General features: G+C 39.2%; 1 protein-coding gene and 1 long non-coding RNA gene across 8 annotated transcripts in view; one reads left to right on the top strand and one right to left on the bottom strand.

Moving 5' to 3' along the window:
* On the bottom strand, positions 1-13,511 carry LOC126048900 (uncharacterized). Its single transcript, XR_007509028.1, has 3 exons — positions 13,459-13,511; positions 4,072-4,266; positions 1-3,328 (listed from the first exon to the last, which is right to left on the bottom strand). It is a non-coding gene; the product is annotated as an uncharacterized LOC126048900 (long non-coding RNA).
* KEL (Kell metallo-endopeptidase (Kell blood group)) overlaps positions 13,471-25,705 on the top strand; it is a 24,281-nt gene continuing 12,046 nt past the window's right edge. For 2 of the 7 annotated variants that reach the window (XM_049824390.1, XM_049824388.1), the window contains exons 1-9: positions 13,471-13,561; positions 13,661-13,813; positions 18,660-18,801; positions 20,225-20,428; positions 21,021-21,145; positions 22,088-22,234; positions 23,391-23,477; positions 24,434-24,622; positions 25,021-25,166. In XM_049824390.1, the coding sequence (XP_049680347.1) occupies positions 13,796-13,813; positions 18,660-18,801; positions 20,225-20,428; positions 21,021-21,145; positions 22,088-22,234; positions 23,391-23,477; positions 24,434-24,622; positions 25,021-25,166 (1,058 nt within the window). In that variant the 5' untranslated portion in view covers positions 13,471-13,561; positions 13,661-13,795. Of the gene's footprint in view, positions 13,562-13,660; positions 13,814-16,009; positions 16,152-18,659; positions 18,802-20,224; positions 20,429-21,020; positions 21,146-22,087; positions 22,235-23,390; positions 23,478-24,433; positions 24,623-25,020; positions 25,167-25,705 lie in introns of all 7 variants that reach the window. The other 5 variants (XM_049824394.1, XM_049824393.1, XM_049824389.1 and 2 more) reach the window with 5 other exon arrangements.

Genomic DNA, 25,705 nt, shown 5'->3' with positions numbered 1-25,705 from the left:
AAAAAACCAAAAAAAAAAAACCAACAAAAAAACCGCCACACAAATCCGTAACAATGTCCTAACTGCTATAGAGGAGAAGGATAGAGGGACCCTGCCTCACTTCCCATGACAAAAAGGCATTGTAACTTCAGAAATGATCTGAAGGTGACATTAGCAAGAAGAACAGGTATCTCCACCTTGAAAAAGTACTTCAAGGTGAACAGTAGTCTGGATGGGAAAGTATCTACATCTCTTTTGCTCCATTGAGAGAGATTTGGGCATTTTCTTTTCCTTTACTTCCTTTGTGTCTGTTCAGTGGTGACTGGGAAACCAGGTGCTTTCCTTAGCACTGGCAGAGGAAGAGGTGACAGACCAGGCATATAGACAGCCTAACGCTATGAAGCATGTCTAAGGTTATGCAGCCGCTGAACTGGGGTTTTCACAACTACGGTTTTGAACTCTGGCGTCTGATGTCCCACTTTACATGCCTATATTTGTATTTTATATCTGATGCCTAAGCCTCTCCCTGGATTGCACAATTATCACTTCTGAGTTTATGAGAAATACTTACCATGGCCTCTTCTGCGTTAAGAAACAAAATGGATGTCCTTCTACTGGGGCCTCAGGTCAGCTCCTTAACTTTATTAGATATATTAAAAGGGTTGTTACAAAGTGGATTATCATGTTTTTCTTATGCGTGTGGAGATTTTTAAGCATTATAATTATCATTACATGCTTGTTCTGAATGTCCTAAACAAAAATAATAAATTTGTAGTAAGATAGAAAGAGCGAAAATGAAAATTATTTTTCCAAAGTACTTCACCAGTCCATTTTGCTCTAGTGTCCTGAAAAAATACAAAATTTAGCTGAGGAATTTAACATCTGGAAATATACAGCATTAAATACAGGAGAAATGGCACAAGTGTTAAAAAAGAGTCAGTCTTGCTCCAATATGGAATGTGCATACTTTTAAATTCTGTTGTACTTGCTAAAAGGAGTGAATTCAAACACTTTCCACATACAAGAAGAAAAATTTTAAGGGTCTTCTAAATGAGTGGACAGGCTTGGGTTCAGTGAAAAGGCTTGGGAAGGATGTTTTACATGTAGGATAGACCACTGAAGAAAAAACCCAAAGACTTTTAGAAACTAAGTGATACAAATTGCTGTCAGTGGTACAATAGAAGGTGTGGGCTGTTATCAAGAGAGAAGTTTGAAATATTTTTTCAATGCTGTTTCTTTGTGTAGTTTGAATTTACAAATGCTTTAATGTAATCTATGATTGCCTAGGGCAGTGATCAAACTTTTTGATCACACACTCCTATATATGAAAAATTTTTGAGCATGCACCCCTGATATATGTATATTTATTTATTTATAAATTATATACATGTACCAGTGCACATATTATGTACGTTATAAAACATACACAAAAATAGAAATTTTAAAAGGATTAAAGATTAAATAAGCAATATATTAAAAATAATGTTTGTTTTATTTTATTAATGGTACAAACCCCTTTTTTGTTCTCACTAAAAATATTATTAATAATTATTTTTAGTGAGAGCAGTGTGATTGGATATGTTTCATTATTTTTTAAAATCTTGGTTTAACACTTTGTGATACAGTGATCCAAAGGTCTGGTTCTATGTTCAGTTTTTTTCGATACTTGGTCTTAATGGCTGTCATAGCTGAAAAAGATACCTCACAAAAATACATAGATCCAAATGGAAGAAATATATTGTTGGCCATGCTTACTAAATCATGATACTCATTTTTCAATCCTATCCACCACATATGCAAAGATTTTTGTTGAAATTTGGCTAGCAAATTTCCATCTGCCTGATGTCAAAACTTGCAAAATAATCAGAAGGTGTTGCATTCTTATATCTTCAATAAATGGGTTCAAAACCCACTAAAAGTCTTAACCTGGAAGATTTTTAAACAGCTTAGAAAGTTCTGTTTCCAAATTTTGTAAGTGTTCATGTATGAGAATTTTTGTAGGTGACACATATCATTTCTGGCAAGAAAATCACAAAAATCTCCACAGCACAAGTTTCTTTTGAAAAGCAGTTACTTTCTCACCCACTTTTACAGTGTCACTTTAACCTTGAAGGGATGCATTTAATGTGTTTATTCTTTTAAAAATAACTGCTAGGTAGCATGCTACTGACAGACACGTGTCATCACAGAAAAGATCAGCAAATTCAGAACACTTCTTTTTTTGTAAAAGAAAAACGTGTAACTGGTCTTTAAATTCAACAAGTCTTTTAAAAGCCCATTGCCATGAGATAACCAGCAAATGTCTGTATGGTACAAAGGATTTTTGTGGTCACTCCCCATCTCATTAGGAAGTACTGTAAAGATTCTGCTGTTCCGAAGTCTTGTTTTTACAAAATTAACCACATTGATGACATCCTGTAGTACTTTGTGCATATCTGGCTCCCATTTCTTTGCTGCAATAGCTTGCCTAAGAACAACGCAGGGAATGAATTTCAGGTGTGTTGCTGTCCATGTAACCTTACCACGCAATCATTTTCTTATGCCAAAGCAGCTGCTCCAGCAGTCATTACACTTGCACAGCTTTTCCATAAAACATTTTTATTAAAGAAGTAGTTTACTGTTGAGAATGTAGCTTCTCTGGTAGGTCTTTTCTTTAGTGGCTCACAGAAAGTAGTTCTTCATGCATTTCACTATCAAAACAGAATCTAGCAAATACCATAAGCTGCATAACAAACCTCTCACGCTGTGTATTTTGTACTGATACTTGTTTCTTCAAATCTTCAGCAATGTTTTCTATGCATCTTCCAACAGTGTTTGCTGACAAAGGAATGCATTTGTTTGCCGCTGTATTGCTTTCTGCGTATCACTGCAGCCGTTTTTACCATGGCAGGAAGAACAAGTGTTTCCCCAGTGGTATGTGGCTTTTTGTCTTTTGCTATGAAGTAAGAAACCTCAAAGAAGGCTTCTAAACATTTATCATTAAGTTCAGTGAGATTCTGTAAAGTACTGGATTGAATATCACATAGCTTGAAATATCACTGAAAAAATTGTAGACGTTTGTCTTCCTGTTCTGGATGCTCAGTTTTTAAATGTCTTGCCATTTCTGATAGCTTCATACGATCATTAGCTAACTTTTCAAGGCACATTATATGGGGTGAGGTACTTCCTGTGCATGCTGATCTCTGTGGCCAGCAGTGTGCTTGAGTATTCTGACTGTGCTTGTGTGTTTCCATATATGCCTGAGGAGTACGTGCTCAGCATCACTACTGGCTCAACCTCAGGAAGACAGAGCCACAGCATCCATGCATCATCAGGATAATGGATTAATCAACCTGCAGCAGTACAATCCCTAGATAATAGAATGTAATTAAGAGAAGTAGTAAGTATAGAGACTGCTTTAAACAAGTATCATAAATACCTTCAATGCTGGTGATGTTTCAACAGGATAGATTAGTTCTACATTTAATGAAATTATGTAACAATGTGCTAACGTCTGTTAGTAGTTATTAACATACTACAGTACAGTCCTAATGGTACAAGTTGTTTGTACAATTAGCGAATTGGGCACAGATCATGTCACCAAATTGCTTACAAAAATTATTTCTTAATTTAGTTTTGGTAGACTATCAGTATGTTACAATTCATCCCGTGTTTATAAACTACAGAACTTGGAGTTGTTTCATGCAACTTTCTGTTGTCCTGGTGACCCATTCCAGGCAATGATCTTTGTTTCCATGGCTAAGAGACACCTGGAGTGACTCACATTTTACTCATTTACTCATTGCACACCTCAAAAGCCAGGCCAAGCCTACCCTGCCTGGCAACTAACTGACAAGCTGACTGATACTGCTGCCATTCTAGCTGCTGTTTTTGATTTTACTGCTGCTATATTCTCAATTACACTCATGCTCAGTAATTATCTAGAAAGTTCTGGACCAATAATTTTTTCCAGGAAGGGGCAAAGAGAGCTGCTGAAGGGTAGATAATTTCTTCACACTGCAGAAAATGACCTTCTAGTTCCTGGGGTCATATTGTGTTGTGCACTTGGGTGGAACAGCAGGAAGTGCCAAATTTTGACATAAAGAAGGTTACCTTCAAGGTTCTATGCAGTGACCTACTGCCTGTCACCAAGTGTCACCATATCATATTCTGGGTGCCAACACCTGTGAAGAAGGTTCTCCATTGAATTGGGTAGCCTTACCATCTTGATGTTGATTGCTAGGCAGCGAAATTGAAGTCCATAGTGCAGACGGAGATGGAGGTCTTCCAGGCCATCTTCCAGACTATCTAGCCATGAGTCAAAAACAATATCACAGAGATTAGATGGATGTTAGCTGAACCTGAACTCCCCATCTTCTTGGAGACAGTTAACAAAGTACATATCCCCATACGCTGTTTATAGGGAGGCTACTACCAGTACATCGATTTTAAAAGCTACTCAAGATTCTGCAAGTCGAGAGGGAGAATTATGGATGAAGCATGGATTGCAATGGCCATGTGTGTCAAGGAGCAGCAGGAGGAGGTGTTCCATAAGAAAAGGTGAGCCAAGAAGTTAGCACCACCGCAAGGCAGGCAGGGACAGTAAGGGCACTGTCAGGCATGCAGTCCCACAGCGTATGAGCAAGAATAACAGATAAGCTCTGTGATGGTAACTAGGGTCAGCTAGCAGTCCAGTGATTGCCAGAGAAATGGTAACTAGGGTCAGCCAGCAGTCCAGTGATTGTTAGGCAAGTCCATATTGATAAGGCATGTCCAAGATCAAGCCAGGAATTCAAGTCTGCAGGTCACAATCAGTATTCAGATTAGCTAAGCATGTGTAAAGGCACAGGCATAGCTGCAGCATAGCTCAGGTAGAGACCAAGGGTGAGCGCTCAGCTTTGAAGCAGCTCCTGAAAATAGGGAGGGCAAGCCCCACTGAGGCTTCTCACACCCATTTGATTTAAGGTCAGCCAGCTGCACTCTGAAAGTTGGCTCTGAATCTAGGCAGCCAAAACCCCAGAAGCAGTGGAGGAGGAGTGCACTCAAGGCCCTGACAATATGCACTATGGCAGTACCTGAGAACTTTATCAGTGAGTCCATCCCAGTACCATCTTTCTACCACCTGGTGGTAAAATGAATAATATCAGTGCTATTCAACACAAGTAAATTCCAAGGGTTTGACCAAGAAAACAGTTTGTTTAAACAGAATTAACTACCACAGTAGGTGAGTGGTTAAGTACATAAAGTAGTTCAGTGAATGTATAGAGAATAAGTATACAGTGTACAGTATTCTGAGCTGTTTTAACAGGAGATTAAGGGAAGTGATTCTCTCCCTCAGCACTTTTTAAGACAGTATCTGGAATACTGCATCCAATATTCAGGGGTAATTTTATTTTTCTAGTGACAGGAGACTATTAAATCTGTAGATAACACCAGGCTTGGACTGGCCACAAAATTTTTGGAAGACAGATTCAGAAGTCAAAATCATCTTGACAAACTTGAGATGCAGAGTGAAAAAATACAGACAAATGCTTATAGATATGAATAAACATATGCATAAACACTTGATAGGGAAGAAGCTGTCAGCAAAACTGCAGAGAAGGACCTGGTGGGTACAGCAACAGTTGTGAAGACAATTGTAAAAAAAGACAAATGGCATGCTGGGATACACAAACAGCAATTTTTGTTTGTTGTACAAATTAAGGCATTGTACTGTTCTCTGTAGCTCTATTAAGGTTATGTTGCAGAACTCCAAAAGTTAAAAACATTTGCAAAAATTGAAAGCATCAGCCTTGTATAGTTGAGAGAGAAGCCCCTGCAAAAGGGCTTACACATGCGAAAAACAACTCTGAAGAATAAACTTTTCTCCACGTACATTGTGGGAAGGGCAAGGAGTGGCAGGCTTCATAATTACAAAGTCAGATCCTTTTTATGAGAAGAGTGTTAAAATTTAGATAAAAAAAAGTCTCATATATTCTCATGGCAAACTTTTTAGAAGAGTTTGAACAAGAAGCTGCAGGAATGTCACAGGGAAAGTTGAACCTGCCTTTGAGAAGAGAATGAAAGCAGAGCTTACTCATTTAACTACATAGAAGTGTACTAAAAATGCATTTGTTTCCATTTCAGTCTGGGAGAAAATCTTTCTGTGCTAATTAGCCTATTTAGTTTGTCTTTTGACTTTGTGTACTGGAGTCTTTGGTACTTCATATTATCTCATAGTCACACAGGAAATTATTTAGTTAATTTAAAAAAATGCCACATTGCTGGGCAGATACAAACAAAAGTTAGGAGATAACTCAACCCCACATATTACATCAGGATCAAAGATAGGAGTGGAACTTCACCAGAATCCTGAGTTTAGGCCTTACTACTGAAACACAGTGCAATAGCTGGAGATACCGAACAGGATGAAAAGGGTAAGAAGAGAAGTCATAAAATGAAAACTTGGTGGAAATACAGAGCAAGGAAATTGAGGGTTCTGCTCAGGAGAGATGAGATCACTTTTTTTTTTTTTTAATACGTCAGTCCTCTTTGCATTTCACAAGTGTTATTTGTGATATTGCTAAGTATATGAAGAGCTTTAGTATCAAGTATGATCTAAAACACAAATGCGGACAGCAGATTTGGAGACTGAACAGAAGAGAAGAATTTTTATTACTGATGACACTTCAGTATCTGGTCCACAGCTGTAACAAATGGTAAATAATATGGACGTACTTCTATCCAAAAAAATATTGAAAAACAGTGTTCTTGCTGACACCTTCTAAAGCATTGCTAATGGCCATGGAATTATGCTTCCACATAATTTCTTGTTGTGGCATAACAGTTAAAATATACATGTTGAGACACAAGTCTGAGTTTTGGTCAAGCGGCTATTGCATTTTAACAGTCATGACTCAAGTCATTCTGCATCAGAAGAACTTAATCTACATGTGAAATACAATTGATTCTGCCCCATAATCTCTGAAATTCAAGGCCCTTTTCACCTCACACGTTAGCATCCATCGTTTATAAGGCTTAATTCTGTTTTACTGTCACCAAGCACAGAACTGAGCCTGAGTTTGCCATAAGTAGATACTAGTGAACAGCTCCACATCTCACATAAGGTTGTCTCTCATCTCAATTGGATCTGTAGGGCTAATGCAGTAAAACACAGGATATAGCTTTTGTATTATTAAATTCACCACTTCTGATTATGTGGAATATAAAAGGGGATTTTTTTTGTTCTACTGACTTTCAGAATCAGAACTGAATTTTAGAGCAAATATCCTTTTAAATCAGCCTGTGAGCAATTGTAAAAGACAAAGTAGGTAACCAGTACTTTAAAGAACTGTGGAAAATGTTTTTCTAGGGTGTATTTCGGAAGGTGGTGCACTGTGAAGAAGCAAGAACAGAGTTGCTACAGAGTCAATTCTAACAGAATCCCTCTGGTAGTCTCCTAGTCTCAGCCATTTCATTTGCCTTAGCATGCCTCCTCAACAGCAGGCTGTGTGGCTGCTTATTCAGGGATTATGTTTTTATTCTTCCTTGCCCGCCTTCATTTTAAATAAAAGTTTCAGAGGCTAGGACTTGCTTTTCTGAATGGAAAACAATGCCTCATGGGTGTTTTGGGATGGTTTCACAGTTAATGTCTGAATGTGTAAAAAGATATACAACTACAAAAAATCTTTTTTAATATAAATCTTTACCCTGTTGCATAGAAAAAATTCAAGTTCTCACTAGTACAGTAACTGTAACAAACTACAAAATCATTAACAATAGCCTGAAGTGATTTTATAATTAAGCCTATTTATTCTTAGAGATTGTGCCCAGTGAAGCAATAAAATGAGATATTAAAGTAACATAGAAAATAATACAAAACGTTCATGTAGGGCAGGATTTTGCCCAGGGAAACTCAAGAAAATAAGATGGGTGTCTTGTAATTTCGTCTTCAATGTCTTCTCCTGCCATTCTTACTTTCAAGTCTTTCCCCTTCTGGCTTTCTTGCCTAATATTCTCTACCCTCCTATCTTCATACTCGGACTTCCCTTCTCTAGTACCTGAAACCAGCCCCTTTTCTTTTCTGTCATCAAGGCTACCCTTCCTGTCTACTTCCTGATTCACACACTTTGCATCCATTCTATCCACTTGCTTCCAGGTCGGAGTATACTCTTCATTTTGGATGGATCGATGAATCTTTTGTTCGAAGGACCCACACAGGTCAGGCTATCCCACTTTTTTTCTCATCCTCTTTAACAGATTCAACGAGGTAACGAACTACCACACATTGAGCTAGTTTGTGGTTACAACCTTTGGTCCTTCCCCTTCTTCCTGCCTCCTCTGAACCTAAAGTCTTTTGACGGATGTTAGTGGTTAGTAGTATCAGCGACTTTTCTGTCCTTTTTCCTGAGTAAAGCTGTTGAACAAGTGGCCCCAGAGCAGCTGGAAGAGCAGGTTGCCCAGGGAAGTTGTGGATGGCCCATCGTTGGAGGTGTTCAAGGTCAGGTTGGACAGGGCTTTCAGCAACCTGATCTAGTGAAAGATGGCCCTGACCATGGCAGGGGGATTGGACTAGATGATCTTTAAAAGGTCCCTTCCAATCCTAGCCATTCTGTGACTCTATGATTCTACGTACCTGATGGACTGAAGGTAGATGAGAGAGCAAGTATTTGCCAGAAAAAAAGGTAGTGAAAACCTCCCATCTGAGTATGTACCTAAGAGTCTCAGAGAGCATTCTTGCCCCAGGAGGGATCTCTCTATGTCACCCATGGGGCAGTTAGAACACTCTGCTAGTTCCCTGACTGGCAGGTCCAATTCTGGGCTGTTTAAAATGAATTTATCCTGCCATCAGTGCTCCCATCCACAATAGAAAACATGATGGCTCTCAGGTTATCCTGCCTCCATTTTTCTGAACTTCTCTAGTGAAGCAACAAGCTCTCACAGTGCTACAGCGTTCTGACGTTTTCAAAACAAATTTGTGCTTTTGATGGTTGTGAAAACTACTACTAACATTTGGCAGGCAGTCTTTCATATAAATGAGAATTTCTTTCATGTTGCTTTAATCCACAAATCACACTGTTCACTGGTAGTACCATCAGTGACCATTTGAGGTAGAAAAGCTTGAGTTAGATAAGTTTATTTTTAAAACTAAGTACAGTCTCTTTGTAAGTGATAACCTTTCCACATGAGTTTTCAAGATGGCCAGTGACATTAACATTGCTGCATCATGTTTTTTTCTAATGTGCTTTTTTTCATTTAATTACATAAAGCTGCCATTTTTTTGTGCAGTCTATGATACATATATATTTTTCAAAGGTTGAAGCTAGAATATCAATCTGTGAAGCAAAACTCCACCCTACCAAGGTGTTGCAGGGGAATTTATTATTCACACAATGTAGAATATCAAAGTCCCAATTCAAATTCACTTCAGGACAGATACTAAGAAAATAATTTTCTGAAATCTCCCTAGATTCCTAACCATCTTGAATGTATAAGAAAAACCTGCAACAACATCTGTCAAACACACATCAATGCACTTAATAATTCCACATTTCTTTGAATCATACATCTATTTAAATCTAAGTGGTATCTAGAAGATAATTGCCAGTAAACATTTTTATGTGTGACAGATGGAAAGCATGTCCAACACTGTATTTCTTTTCAATGTGCTGTTCAGTGTTACATTTGGAAAAGCTAATGCATTGTATAGAGAAGAGAAAGAGTCTGTCACAGAGAAAAAAGCCAAAGGTCCTCTCACTAATTTGTGAAATCAAGAGAGCAGAGCTGTCTTCTGTGCCTTAAAGATAAGAAGGGAATCAGTCGATAAGGATTACTTGTGACGTTTCCCCCACCCCCAACCCCGCTTCCTGCTTCTGTAGTTAGAAAAAGTTTACAGGGAAACTTTTTGTCTTCACTTTCGGTAGTTGATAAAGCCATCTTTAAAGAAACTTATTTGCTAGCAGGAAAAAACAACTGCATGCATGTATACAGCACCATATCCTTGTATACATGAATACTTCACGTATTCAGCTCACAAGATCCCCAGAGCTCTATAGGCTGTATATTCAATAAAGATGTCAGACTGCACGCTGCCATCATGCAATCCCCTCCAAGGTAGACATTTTTCAAGGCTTAAATGCATATACAGACATTACACGGTCCTGTGGCACCTAACCTGAAGAAGACTTCCATATCCAATTGGTAGTGTGGAAAATGTAAGATATGCTTCCCTGGCTTACTGCTGCCAGATGAAAATGTGCTCTGTCCTTAGCTGGATAGATGCAAGAAACTCTGATTGAAAAGATACATAACTACAGTGTCTGAATTACTCAGCTTCAGCTAATGACCACAGTCAAACAGATTTTTCTGAAGTTCGAGTCATATAATTTTGGATAAAATATGTTTTATACCTGGATATCTCAGAGCACAAGCACAGAGAGAGCATCTATGTGAAATAAATCTACATTGTCTCCAAAGAGAGACATGAACCTTGGAATAAATAAAAGTTTTAACAACCTGATTCTCTCCGTAACAGTTCAACATTCCTGCTGAATTATTTAACAAACTCTCTTGCAGTAGAATTTTACTCAGATGCATACTCTTCCAATGGAAACCAACAGTAGTGTCTGTTAGATCCAGTGTATAACATTATGGTCTGTGATGGCTTAGGAGGCGGAATATCACCTCTATGCCAGATCCTGCAAGACAGCTTTCTCAGCATCACAGCACAACTGAAACATGTACTAATTCAAAGACCCATGCTCTTTTCTGTGAAAGTGATGTGCATTTCATTTCCTGAAACATCCTATGCACACTTATAATGAGGTTGTGATCCAACTACTTTTCAAGATGTGTCCTGATGAGTTTACAAAGTCTGGAAAAAATTGCCCGTATATAAACATTCACAGTGTTTCTAGATAGTGTGTGGGACAGTCCATATGATGTGGCAATATCAATGTAACATTTTGTCAAATTATGTGGTAAAATTAATTTAATCAAGAGGAGGTAGAGGACCTGTTTAAAAGATACTGGCTCATGAAACAATGTTAACTCCAATCATATCCCATTGGCATATTGACCAAAAGGCTTTTTTGGTCTTCTCAAGTTTCATTTTAAAACTGAATACTTTAGCTAAGGTTTTATTACTTGCTTTACTTTAAATTACATTGTGTTCAGAATTATCATAGCCATTTTATAATCAAAAAGACAATAAATTCCTTGCCCAGAGAAATTTTAAAGCCTAGATAGTGTTCATTAGAGAAAACAGAAGTAAAATTAACTTCATTACTTAAAGCTTGGGAACTGTTAGATGCTGTAATTATGAAGATGGAAGCATTCAGACACATAGATAACACAGATAAATGAACTGCATATTGTCATGAACAAATTTGTCCAGTTTCCAAAGATATCTCCATTGTAAGATCACTTATAATTAAACCTAGTCAGGTCACTACACACATTTGCTTACCATTTCTTGGTCTATACTATCAGTGCAACTACTAAAAAGCATTTGTGAGAGAGTACTGGAACTGTAGCTATTGTGAGAAAAGATGTACAGTAGAGAAGAGTGAAAAAGGCTCAAAGGCAAATGGGGCAGAAACATGTGGAAGACTTAAAGCTATGTTGAAACAAAGGATTATAAAGGCTGAATTTTGTTACATATTCCCATTTGTCAGTTTGCACAAAGATTTGGGATTTCACTACCTGTAAATTAATTTAGGCCACAATGAACAAAGCATATCTGTATCTGTTGGACAGTATGCATCACAGTAATGCTCCTCCCAGTGATACAAGAGTTGTGACTACCACAAGAGTGTCTTGTTACTTCCACTAAGTTGAATTTCAAGCATTTATGGAAGGAGTATTTACAGATTGGATTCTGATGTTAAGCTGAATGGAAGTGACCTATTGCAAGGAAAGGGGTCATCAAGGACCTTTTTTGCAGTATTTAGAGCTGTTTGGTAAATGTAGAAATATATAGCTACCAGTGACTTGAGAGGTAGAAAGAACTGGGAGTAAGTAACTTGTTTCAGCCATAGAAGAAGTCTGTTGTCACAGTATAATCAGAGATGTTAAGAAATTATGCAAGCACTACAGGAATAGGGAAGAAATCAGATTGATGAAGGTGGGGAGAAGATTTGGACTTTAGGAGAGAGACCAAAGTTTTGGGAAGTTGTGAACCACTGAACAGATATCTAATTATCTTCAGATCAGTGAACCAAGGCATCATATTCCCCTGAGAGACTAGCATCATGGGGAGGTAAACAGTTCTGTCCTGGTGTTCTGCTTGTTTCAGTCATTTGGGAAGCTGACACCAAACTGGTCCTCACCATCTCTCTCAGCTCGCAGCTGCCATTTGAGAAGGTCTCAACTCCCAACATCCACCACTCAGTTTTTAAAGTCTCAGGGGAGTGATCCTGTAGTCAGATCTTTGAGTTATGGCCTAATTGTGGTGATGCTGCTCAATTTAGGGTTAAACACAATGCATTGTCCTCTAAGGAGGACCATTACTCAATAGTTTCACTATGTAGGCCTGTTTACTTTGGATAAACAATGCAGGCTTTGCCAGCAGCTATACCTTTGAAGAAGGAACTAAAGACTGATAAAAAGGAAACAGAAGGCACTGAAGGCTGGACGATTGCCCAAGAAGCATGAACTAGGGGAAAAGTAAAGGCAGCAGGGGGAGATTGTGACCACCGACTCAATTCAAGACCTAAAACACCCCACACACACAGTCCTTGAGCATGCACTGTAAGAATAAAAGAACACTGTACTTTTAATTCGAAGAGGAAAAAACCTTAGCCCAATAGAAATGGTGGCAAGTAAGCAACTACCAATAATGATTTTAGGGAAGGACTTTGGAAACTAAGTAGGTGAATCTAAAACTATAAATTGCTCACTTGTTTAACTGCAGGGTGTGCCAGCTTTGTGGAGTTACCACCTGGCACCCATCTCTGCGCAGACATGAAATAAACAAATATCTAGGCTCTGTGTGTAAGATTGGCTCATTGCACACTGGGTACCAAACCCCACTTGTGGCACAACCGTCCTGGTTCCCAGTCCTCAAAGCAGAGATACTTCCCTCCCAAATCTTTCCAGTATGCATCCTTAAGGAAGCAAAGACACGCAGGCTGGCCATCACCTGAGAAGCAACAAACAACTGTAACTAGAACCAGTAATGAATGATTTCTTTTACACCTCTTAATGCAAAAAAAAAAAAGAATCAGAAGTATATTTGTGTTCAACCCTTGAATGGACTTAGGAATGCAGATGAGAGCAAAAAGAAAGTCAGCACATCGGCCTTTCTTTTGTGGGAGGAGGAGCATGAGGACCCATAACCCACACTATCTTGCAATAGGCAGAGGCCTCCAGGCCCAAGAGCAGCAGGTTGAAACAGGCTAGTACCAGTGAGAATATCAGACCAAAACAGGCTTGTTGGGTGTGCAGGATAATAAGGCTGTTGGAGAGAAAAGAAGCAGCAAATTGTTGAGAAAAGGCTGTGGGAGATAAAGAATCACATACTTCTGTTCAAAAAGATTTCGGGCGCAGCTCCAAGAGACATGGGTCACAGCAAGAGGTAGAAGGGAACAAAAAATACAGTTTTATGAGGTGTTAGGAGGAGAAGGTGGGTGGAGAGTTGCAGAAATGTATCCATTTCCCTCCCTCCCATTTTCTTTAACAGCGTTTTTCTAAGAGCTTTTCCTCTCTTTTCTCCTCCCCACAGCAATCAGCCAAGCTGGGATGAGGAGATTGTCTCTGAACTTAGTAGTGTGGCTTGGCACAGGAGACTGATAGTAAATAAGTAAACAGAGTTGACAACTGTGGTAACCACAGGAGGAAAGCCTGCTCAGTGACAAGGATGAGGACTCTTCCAGAGGTAAGGGTCTGTCTTGCAATCTGCTGAGGTACCTCCATCGCACCCCTCTCTTTTTCTTCCCCTGTCACAGGTACACTGCCTGTTGCCCTTGGGAACTGGGGAAGTTGAGCTTTTGGCAGCTTGTATCCAGAAGGGGCTTGCCCAGGTGTCAGGATTAATGATGTGGGATGTAGTGTGAGGATTTAGGGGTTCTTGCCCTTCCTGTTAGTCATCCTAATGTCCATTCTGAGGCTGTATTCAGATCTGTTTGAAGCACTGACCAATAAGTAGTAGTAGTAATAATAATAATCTGAATATTTGTATCTTTTATTGTATCCCCATTTTTTCAACAAATTATTTTAAGAAAGTCCTTATGCAGAAACATGCAAATTTTTTCCCCACAAATAACTGTGGGTATACATGGCATAGTTTTCTGAATGTGAGAATGACATGGTAAGCCTAATTTCTCCCCATGTAGTACAGTGTCCTTTTCCTGATTTGATGTCTTATATAAATAACTAGTAAAGTGTTAATTGCGTATTTACAGACAAATCACACCCAACCGAACTGTTAGTTCAGGGTTGCTAAAATACACAAAACATTCAAAGACAATAGAGCTAAGTAAAGTTTTCTATGTAACTAAATAATATTAAAAAAGGAATGTGTATGTTTTGTATGTTGAGAACTGTTCAGTGTTGTAAGAGCTGTGGCTGTAATGCATACAGTCACTTTATCTTGTCTGCATTTTTCTGGCTGAAGATTTAGCAGAAATGTTTGGTTTGTATATCCATTCTCATATTTCTATGTGATAAAGATAGACAACAATCATAATTTTAAATAGTTATGGTTATGCTTCAAACTTTTAGTAGTCCAGAATATAATCCAGCAAACTTTCTGTTTAGTTTCTAATGTTAGCAGGTACTGTATTTTGAACACAGGCTAAAATACTATTTCTCCAATAGCATTTAATGTGCTCAATTTATGTACTTAAGTGATTTGCTGGCAAAATATAAATTTAAGAAAATGTTGATGTTTTTATGAGTATTGGAGCATTAGTCTGAAAACGTCATCCACATGACTAATGTGATAAACACAATTTGGGTAACAGCCAATGTCAGTAATTCGTGAATAATCTACTGGCTGAAAAATAATACCGCTAAACTGTCTGGTAAATAGTTATGAAAAATAACTCCAATCCTCCCTGCCTTTGATCTCTTTATTTTAATTTACTTTATTTTCATAAAAGTTAGATGCTGCTGCTTCTGCAACAGCACTAAACACTGGGAAAATGCAAGGTAAGGAAGAATTAGGCAAAGGAACTTCAACCTCCCTGCAGAATTCAGGAATAGCTCACAAACAGATGGAAGGACATGCTGAAGGAAAGTCAAATTGTTTGGCTGATTTAGTTGCATCAAACAGTTCTTGCTTTAGTCATAACGGTGCTTGTCAAGATTCTGCTAGCCTAAGTCATGCTTGCATTTGAATTGGATGATTCATGTAGTACATAAATTCAAAATTATTCATTTTATAATTGAGGAAAATTAGAAGTCAGCTTTTAGCGATTTTACAGGCATTTGATCTCACTTAGCTACAGTGAAGCCATTTAAATTTGAGCACTTGCACATTCTTAAAAGAAAAGCATGAAAGAACTGAAACTGTACTGGAAATTGCATTCATCTTCAACTTCATGCAAATGCTAATCATTCTTCTCACTTACTCGAAAGTGAGGCCCATATGGAAAAGCTCTGTCAGAGATTAAAGGCTCTTTATCCTTATCCACAGGCTTGTTCAAACTATTCACTTGTCTCTTTATATGGATAGTGCTGGATGAGGCAACCAAGCCTCAAAACATACCACAATAAAGTGCTTCTGCTTCCTGCAAGCTATGTAATGTTCCTGCATCCTGTGCCCTGGGAATTTTTTTATCCCACCTCCAATTCCATCTAGTTAAATCCATACTTTCTTAACCAAGGATCACTGAATCAGGAAGGGCTCTGTATTTCAGTGCCTGTGAACCACTTAGTCTGCTTGTGGCATAAAAGTGAAGTTCATACGAGATAAAGAAGCTGACAGGGATATTGCCCGGGTCAGTATCTTTATAAGACTACTGAAAGAGCAGGTATTTGTCTGTCTAGATTTCTTTAAGCTGTTGTCATGAAAAAGATATAAGGGACAACTAAGTATGACTGCCCTCCTCTTTTTTCTCTGTTTATGTAGGTCCACAGGTTCTCTCAAATCCAGCCCCAGTAACAGAGACAAGATTAGAAAGACATTCCTTATGGAAGGTGAAGTGTTTGAAGAACACTTTTTTTCCTTATGGCTTACAAAACACAGACCTTAATCCAGTTTCTAAGTAGAGGTACACAACCAATTTCCACTCCCCTGTCTCTTCTTTTGGGGTTTGCTGTTCTTTTGGGGTATGCTGTTCTCAGCCAGGTACTTCTTTAGTTGTTTCACATTGGAGTCTTGAGGGGGACAGTCTAGTTCACTTACAGATTATTTAATTTGATGCATTTTCCATTTCAAAAGGAACATAATGTATCCGCCTGATATAGACCTACTGTTAACCAGAAGTTTGGCAAAAATTGCAGTGACAGTCTGGAAATACCAGTTTCTTTTTAGTATCTCCACAGCCATGCCATTTAGTACTTGAAGGAGAGAAATGGATGTCCTCTGATAACATAAGCCCAAAGAATTGCAAAATTATTTCATAGTAGGAATAGGCCAGATTTTCAATGTGAAAAACAAGAGGTCTATTGCGACAGCAAAGTCAGGAGAATTGTGAATGTAAATCATTCACTCTCTCCTAAAAGGTGAGAGATGAGGGCTTGCAAGTTGAAGAGTACTTGTTCTTCTTCCTTTTCAGCCAAGCAGGTTTTCTTTTGCTCCCTTCCCTGCCATAATGTTAGGTCATGACACTTACTCTCTGCCTAAGGAGTAAAAGCTAAAGTGTTTTTCTACAGGGGCACATGAAAGGAATTTGGATTTCCTCCTTTGTATTTTCTACAGTGTACTTTGCCAGTATGATCATGTTCTGTATCTAGCACCTTTTAACACCTGGATTCACTTGTATGTACTTGCTCTCCACTTAGTTATTCTGTATCCTGTCTAAAGAAGTTGTCAGGAGAATAGGATGTTAAAGGGAGAAAAGCACTTAGGTATTTAACTCTTATTAGCAGTTTCCATGAGCCAAGTAAGCTGACATAGGCTTTTAAGAGGCTTCTGTTCATGATTGAATAAAATGCACGTTTGAAAGATATAAAATGATGAGGTCTGGTTTTCTATGTTTTCTGTTCTGTTAATGTTTTTGTACAGGAATTTTACATAGTATATTAGGCAAGATGATTACAGCAGACATTCATTTCCTTAGCCTTTCCTCAGGTTAAGGGGTATATGCTGTGAGGTACTTAATTCTTGTAGGATTTTGCTTCATTTCTTCTTGTGTTTTTTGTAAAGATCTATGTTTTCTGGTTTTGTGGCAAAGAAGATAGATACTGAGCATGGTGACAAATGCAGTTTAGCTGCTGCATGTGAGGGAGCAGCAAGGGCAGACAAGGAAATACAGTCTAGAAGCTGAGAGTCATGACAAGGCAGGCAAGACTTTACCAGCAAGGGGTGCACCCCCACAGTATGGGAATGAGGGGGAGTAAGGCAGGTTTGGTGACAGTAGCCAGGGTCAACCAAGAGTGTAGATTGCCAGGTAAGTCTGTTGTGAGGAGGCAGGTCCAAGGTCAAACTGCAGAATCAAGTCTGTAGGTTAAGGTCAGGATCCAGATCAATGGGGCACACAGCCAGCCATAAGCATGGCTGCTGCTGCAGCATAGCTCAGATGGAGATCACACATGAGAGCTGAAAAAAGCAGCTCCCAAGTGAAGAAGTGGGCACCTCCACTGAGGCTGCTTCTAGCTTTTTCTCAAAGTGCGACAAGGCCTGTCAAGGTTTCTCAAACAGATTTCTTTTATCAGAGAACCAGGCTTTAGCACAGGGACCTAAACTTGAGGCTGTGAGGCCAGTACAGTAATCTGCTGTTCTCCAGTCTTATATGCATCAAAGTAGGTAGAAGCAGTGGACACACAGAGTAAATGTAATTTTATCTAACTTTACACAGGTAGACTTTAGGTGAGTATCCTAACATAGTTATCTAGCTTCCTTCGCAGTCAATGGAGAAAAAGAGGTAAATCTGGAGGATGCTTCAGCTCATCCTAAGACAGATGTCTAAAACAGAAGCTGTACTCATAAGGTGCCTAGCCTTCCCCACTGACTAAAAAACCACACCTAGATTATGAACGCAACTAAATTTAAGTGAGATAAAATCTGTCTGTATATAAGATCTCTGTGACTTACGGCTTACTGCAGTTTTTAGAATAGGGCAAATCTTTTTTCCCACTTGAACTGGACTAGAAGGCTTATGATGCAGCAGTTATTTCTTGAGGAGAGATCTGAAATTAGTGCTCAGAGTGCCAGACTGTAACAGAATAAAGAACCACCAGTCCTAGACATCCTGTTATTAGCTTTATGGGCTCAAAAAGGCTTTGATATCTTCAGGAGGTATATGCAAGGCGATTCCATAAACCAGAAGGAACTACAGACAGACAGGTCTCCTCATGGCAAGCTGGCTTTTTGATGCATAATTCATAAGACTGTGCAATAGCTGTAGCTGGAAAAGACAAGGAAACGAAGGAGGTGAGAAAGGCCCCGGGAGTACAGTCACCTAGATGACTTGGACGACTATTGGTATCCTGACACAAGTCCTGTGAGTGATTTTCTAGTAGATTAGGTGGAAGAGGAGGTATATTACCAGTGCTAACTTTAATATGAATTTTTCTTTCTTCATTTTTTCTCTTTTGTCTCATTTTTCTCTCTTCAGACCTGTGACCAGGAGCAGAGAGCAGGTGCAAAGAAAGAACGATGCCTTCAGGGGAAAAGCCTACTTCTGTGTACACTTCTTCTCAGTACTCTCCTTGGCTTTACACTGCTTATCACCTACATCGTGATGACTTGTGGTCTAGGTATAACATGGGATATCCTTTTCCCTGCTTCTTCCTCCACCCCATTTGTAAGACACCTTTCTCTCCTATCTGCCTCCATTGTGTATTAGGCTTAGCATCTGTGTGAAGAATCAGACTTTCAGAATCTCAAAGAATCTTAACACCAGTTGTAAAAAAGGTACACTGTTCTGCCTCTTCCTTGGGTCATATTGGGGCAAGATCCCTGTCCTCCTTCACTGCCTGCCATTTAATATGCCTGGGCCCAGTTTTGAGGGAGAGCATCATTATATTGTCTTGCATCTCATCATCGTGTCTTGCTCTGTCTGTAGTCAGCTCCAGGAAACTGGACTGAACCTGAGTTTTGGAGCTCCTCCTCCACCCTTCCATCTCTGACTTAATAAGTGTAGTCCTAGTTTTCTAGCACAGACCAGTGCAGTCATAGTGTAGAAAGAAAAGTCATAGTCTCTTGCTAATGGGGGAGCTGTGAGCATAAACCAGAAATGTTAATTTGCCTTTCAAATGCTAAACTATCTGCAGAAAGGTCCATGTAAATGTTTATGCATATAGAATGCACTGTACTGAAGGTGCATTTATATTGGTGGATACAGACATTCCCTGCTCCAAAATAAACAGTATTGACTCTTTACCTAGCATTTTTCTTTAGCCGCTATTATGTGTTGGAGAGACCAAGGAAAAAGTGTTAGTTTAGATCTTGTCTGTTTTACACTCTGCCTACCTCCTCCCATGTTAACAGTTGAAACCATAGTATGGAAAGTCTTACTTTGATTTTCAAGTGGCTTATTTCAGTAAATAATTGATCTGATCTGATGTTGAAACAAGACACTGAACCAAAATGAGAACACATACCCAGTGATTCACAGCAGTTTAGATAAAAGGGAGTTTTAGATCAAAGCAAGATGTACTAGAAAGTGTCCTGTTTTAACAAATGGCATTGCTCAGAAATGTTTCCCATGCTTGAACATCTCCCTCCACATTTTAAACTTACCTCCTTACTTTTTCTGTGCTATGTCCTTCTTTTGCTTCATGTGTTGACACCATCAGTTGCTTCTTGTTTATCATTTGGCGGAATTTGGCTGATTCAGAGAAAATACACTGAGAAGGCAGAGTAATCCAAGCTGTGACTGTCTAGGTACTATGAACAGAGGACACCACCTCTGGGCATATTACCTGTCCTTTATTTAAAGAATCTCCATTATAAAGTGCAAAGGCAGTCTTCCTGTGAAGTGAAAGACAGAACACACTTTGTTCCATATTCAGCAAAAACTTAAAAGGAATTCAACAATCTGCATGCAAAGGAGTTTGTACCAAAAATAAATCTTTTGGGGGAAATGTCCCACAGATAACTTCTAATGTTTTTTTGTTTGGAGTTGTTCTCACTCTCCACTGTCACTGCTCAGTTCTCTCCCATTTACTTCCTGCCCAGGATCCTGTGATGTCGAGCTGGGTCTTAAACTGTTGGCCAGACTCCTGAATTCTAGGAATGACACTGTAGACCCCTGTGAGGATTTCTACAAATATGCCTGTGGCAGCTGGGAAGGCAAACACTCAAGCAGAACCACAGAAGAATCACTAAATGTATTTGATGTGTTGTTGGAAGAAAACCAGTTGATCCTGAAAAGACTTTTAGGTAGGGACAGATGATTGGTGTGTTACCTTCAGCATCTTCCTCAGCCAGAGCTGAGAATACTAATAACTGAGAGCACAATCATTCCTAACAGGGACTGAGTCCAGTCTCTTTGTTCTTCTGTCATTACAGGTACAGATTTATTCTTGAGCATGTCATATTACAATAGCTGCATTTTAAACATTTTAGTTCCCCTTGCCAAGTGTAACAGATGAAAGTAACACTTTAAAATTCTGACAGCAAGCCAAATAATTTTCCTGTTGCCTTGTATAAGTAGACCCTTTTTGCTGTGTTTGTCTGAATGTGCACTCTGGTCATGTGTCCTGACTCCACATGGGACTGAAGCCTAGGTACGCACCACCTTCCTTTTGTGCTCCTGTTTCCATGCAAAGAAACTCACGTATTTGGCCTCAGGAAGAGTCATAGCAGAAGAAGGTCTCTTGCTTTGAGTGACCATGAGAAGTGTGAATGTATTTACTGTTCTGAATCAAAGTGCAGTGTAATGGTTTCTTACAACCTTTCTCTGCCTTAATACTGCCCCAACTTTTTTTTTTTTACCACTTTTGTAGTTCTTAATCTATTTTTTTTTCCTCAGAGGGCCCACAGTTTGGGATAAGAGGCTCAGCTAAAGAGAAAGCAATCCAGTTCTATCGCTCCTGCATGGATACCCAAAGGATAGAATCCCAGGGAGCTCAACCTTTGAAGGACCTCCTAAATCAGGTGAGTGTTCATGCTATTTCCTCTCCCTGCAGAAGATAATTCCTGCAGGAAAAAGGAAAGTGTGAAGTTAGGGTCATATGGTCCTACATGATGGAATTTTGCCAGCATCTGGTCATGAAATAAGTTCATGGTTCACAGCACAACTTCTAAGTGATAAATCTTCTAGCTTTAAATGCTGTTTCAAGATTTGATTTTCTGACATCAGGTACCTGAATCTTTCCTCATGACCTTACATATTAATTTAGGACTCTACAACAACCAAGACTGCAAAGAGGGATCACTTCTAATCTCAGAAGTTCAGTTCAATAGGATCCAATTTACAGATCAGGGAACATGTTGCAAAATGGATGAAATTTTTTTGTCTAAGATCTGATGGCCGTCCACTACTTCAGGCTTTATGGGAGCTTGTTGAAAGAGTAAAATGCTTCTCTTTCCATTCTGGGAGACTCCTCTCAGTGCCAGGGAGAGTTGTACATCTTCCTGCTAGCAAAGGGCATTTATGCCCTGTCTCCAAGGAGGATGCAGAACCTTCCAGCAGAAGAAACAGTGACTGCAGGCCTACCTGTGAATCTGCTTGTCAGGGAGGTGGGACCTGTAATCCCTGATTCCTGGTTGCCCTTTGGATGGCTTTTGAAAAATGAGACCTGTTTCCTTTCTCTTTCTTCTGCTTTTTTCCTGTACACCTTGTTCTGTTGATAATTATCATTCCTTTTTCCGCTTTCATTTTGCAGTTCGTTGCTTTGCTTAAGTGAAAGTAACAGGTCATTTTAAAGCCAACAGGGTATGTAGAAATCTTCATGAGTTTCCTCTGTTACTATTTGCTTTGTTGCTTCTCGGTTGTCATAATGACTAAGCTCATAGGAGTGAAAAAAAGATTTTGTAAATATGGATCAAACAAGTGTTTTTCTCACCTGCTGTCATGCTGTCTCTCTCCCTCTCTAGATAGGTGGATGGAATATCACAGGCACGGGGAAAGCAAAAGATTTTAATGAAACTCTTCAGACTCTTATGGGCAGATACAGCACCTTTCCCTTTTTCAGAGTCCATGTGGGACCTAGTCCTTTTGACCTCAAGACCAATATTATTCAGGTGGGTGGACTAAAGAAAGAAAATTATCAGGAAGCACTTGGAATAAAGAGTCAGTTACACAGCCCGTGAGACCCAGGCTTGCTCAAGTTAAGCCTATGTTCTTCTCTGAAGAAAGTTTTCCTGAATTTCAGTAAACTTCTTGATTTTATTACATAAAAAGCACTTATTTCTGGAAAATGAGCAGATGAGGAAGAATAAATCACTTACTTTCTCTCATCTCTTCTGCCTGACAGTGTAGATTGTACTTTGTCATGGAAGGGTTTGGTTCTTCTTATGTTCACAGGTATGACTAGTATAATAAATTGTGGTCTCTAAGTGCTATGTGTCTAATACACATCGCTTAATATGAATTTTGCAGCTCACTGTTGGGGTTTAAACCTGGTAGGTAGCTAAGCACCACAGAGCCACTCATTCACTTCCCCAACCAGTGGGATGGGGTTAAAAGTCAGAAGGGTAAAAGTGTGAAAACTCATGGGTTGAGAAAAAGACAGTTCAATAATTAAAAAAAAAAGAAAGAAAGAAAATAAAGAAGTGATGCAAAAAACCTCTAGTTGCTCATTACCAACCGATCACTGCTCAGCCAGTTCCCAAGCAATGGCAGCCCTGGCCAACGTCCTTCACCCCCACTTTTATTGTTGAGTACAATGTCATATGGTCTGGAATATCCCTTGGGTCAGTTGGGGTCAGCTGTCCCAGCTCTGTCCCGTCTTAGCTTCTCGTGCACCCCAGCATCCTCGCTGGTGGGGTGGGGTGAGAAGCAGAAAAGGACTTGACAGTGTAAAAGCTCAGCAGTAACTAAAACATCCCTGAATTCTCAACACTGTTTTCATTACACATCCAAAACACAGCCCCATTCTAGCTACTTTGAAGAAATTTAACTCTATCCCAGGCAAAACCAGTGCACCATGTAGAAACATTTAACAATGTGGTTTACATTTGAATATCAGGCACTGCAGATTTGTAATGAGCTTTTAAATGAGCTGCAGAATATGATAAATCCACAAAAAATAATTAGCAAACATTTTCCAAAAGTAAAAGCAATTTATTGACATTTCAAATTATGCGACATAGAAATTAACAAAGCCCATTGAGCATATCCTCACATTCCAGTGTTTCTGGAAATAACAAGATGTTTTTTCTTTACTCCTTTTTGCAGATTGACCATCCTGAGTTTGAGATGCCACCTGAGAGTAAATTCAAAAAGAAAAATTATCTTGAGGTAACATATCAGAGGCTGAAAAAGGTAAAAATAGCTATTTGGTGTAGGGATCTCATTGAATTGCTTCCTGGTTCAGAGTGGTCTGTTTCCATGGGTTACGGTCAGTGACCTTTGAAAATGTCTCCAGAAGGAATTCTTTACAAAAATCTCCACTTTTCTGGAAAGATAGTTTGTAAAATGTAACCCATTTTTAAATGCCAGGTTTAAAACTTCTAGTGCAGAAACAGAATGTTATAGTTTTAATTTGTATTTAATAAGTAATATGAACCTGGGCTTCCCTCTAGGTTTCACCTTGAATGAATGTTTAAAAAAAATGTTCTTGTCTAAATTAAGGCTTTATAACTTAAAATCTGTGTATTGGGGAAGGGGTAGCTAGCATTTCAAAAGTTATTTTAAAATGTTTTAACCTAAGCTGGGGAAACAAGCTCTTTGACCTTGGGAGTTATTACAACAAAGTTAATTTCATCACAGCTCTGTCATTTTTCTGAACTTATAAAAACTGAGTTGATTTCAGTTTCTCAGTCTGACTCTTTCAGAAGAGTCCTCAAAAAAATGAGCCTGTGTACTCATCACAAGTGTTCCTTTGATAGCTCAGGAACATAGCAGCAAGAAGCTGGCATTTTCTCTCCCATCAGAAATCCTGGCTCATTATATCACTACATCTCTCTCCTTTGACTCCAGAGATGGCCAGCCTACATCTCTAAAATTATTCCAGTATTTCACATAATTGTAAGCTGGGACAAAAATAACCTTTGGGGAATTCAGTGTTCTTCACTGAAAGAGAAGCAGCTGTACTCGGCAAACTGTATTCCACATGAATAATTACATAAGGATGTTGCAGTGAAGAAGACAGTTTTAGGGATGGGCCTGCAGTGGTTTTGAAAGATTGAAGCTTATATGATCAAGATGGATGGATGGATGGATGGGGTGACTAATTTTCAGTCATGTTTCTCCCACTGGTCATATGCTCTGTATTGCAGGTTCTCCGTGTGTATCTCTCATATTTGAAGAAACTGGGGAGCCTACTTGGAGGGCCACAGGATGGTCCCCCTGATTCCTTTTCCCTTACCTTGTCCTTCATCTCTAACCTCCAGCGAGTTGTCACCCCACTGCAGGAAAGACAGCAGAGGGGGATGCTGTTCTTTCGCACTACCATTAGGGAGCTACAGGTATCTATTCCTTAGAACCTGAGCAACACAATTTCATGTTACATTCACATTCTGAAGATCTGGATCAAAAGAGATGTGAGACACTCTGTGTAGATGCCATTCCCTTGCAACTTACACTTGAAGTCTGTTGAGCTTTAAATAACCTATTAACTTAATGTCTTTTATTGACAGCAGATGGATTTTTCAGGCCCAAAACTCTCTCCCATTCCCAATGCTAATTCAATTAAAAAAAGTCAATTCTCCTTTTCTACTATAATCAATACCCACATCATAAAAACAGTTTAATTTGTTGAAAGCATCTCTTGACAGTATCAGAGAGACTATCCCAGTTTCCCTATTATTTCCTGTCAGTCAATTTAGATTCATAGTTCAGCATGTAAGCTTTGTTTTACTTCTAGGAAAAGGCACCTGCTATTGACTGGCTGTCATGTCTCCAGGCTGTCTTCCATCCTATGCCACTGAACCTCTCTCAGCCGATTGCAGTGCATGACATGGATTATTTAAGAGGCTTGTCACAGCTCATCGAACAATGGCACAAGGAAAGGTAGGAGTCAAAATCTATGGTTATAGTTGTTCATGCCTCGAGAAGTATTAACTTCAGATACCATAAATCAAAGAGGTCTCTTTTAGAGGCTGCTGAATCTAGTAGCCTAACAATTGCAAGGCTGCTGTGGCTCTACATATACAGGTTTAGCCAGTACTAATGCTTAGCATATATTCCCAATAGGCTTGCACATGCACATACCACATATGTACACACATATAAATATATATAGATACATGCATCACACAGATCAATAAAGATGGAACACAGTGCCTTTACTGGCACCCACCCACCCATAGCACTCATACAAACATGAACAGCTCAGCCTGATCCTATTGCTCCTCTCCAGCTGATCACGATTGGTCTATATTAGTGAAATATGTATACGTACACACACAATATGGATCACTCCAATAGCTGGTCTTAGATATTCAGTCTGTCCAGAAGCTGGCCCCAGGTCCCCCGGTGTCCACAGCTGCTGGCATCTGGATATATAAGCCCCTAAGTCTTGCAGCCCTACTTTGGTTGCTGGTACTCTG

This window comes from Accipiter gentilis, chromosome 21, assembly GCF_929443795.1.
Source record: "Accipiter gentilis chromosome 21, bAccGen1.1, whole genome shotgun sequence".
NCBI classification, from domain to species: domain Eukaryota; kingdom Metazoa; phylum Chordata; class Aves; order Accipitriformes; family Accipitridae; genus Astur; species Astur gentilis.
Note: the sequence above shows the minus strand (reverse complement) of the source record. Positions and strands in the feature narration are given on the sequence as shown.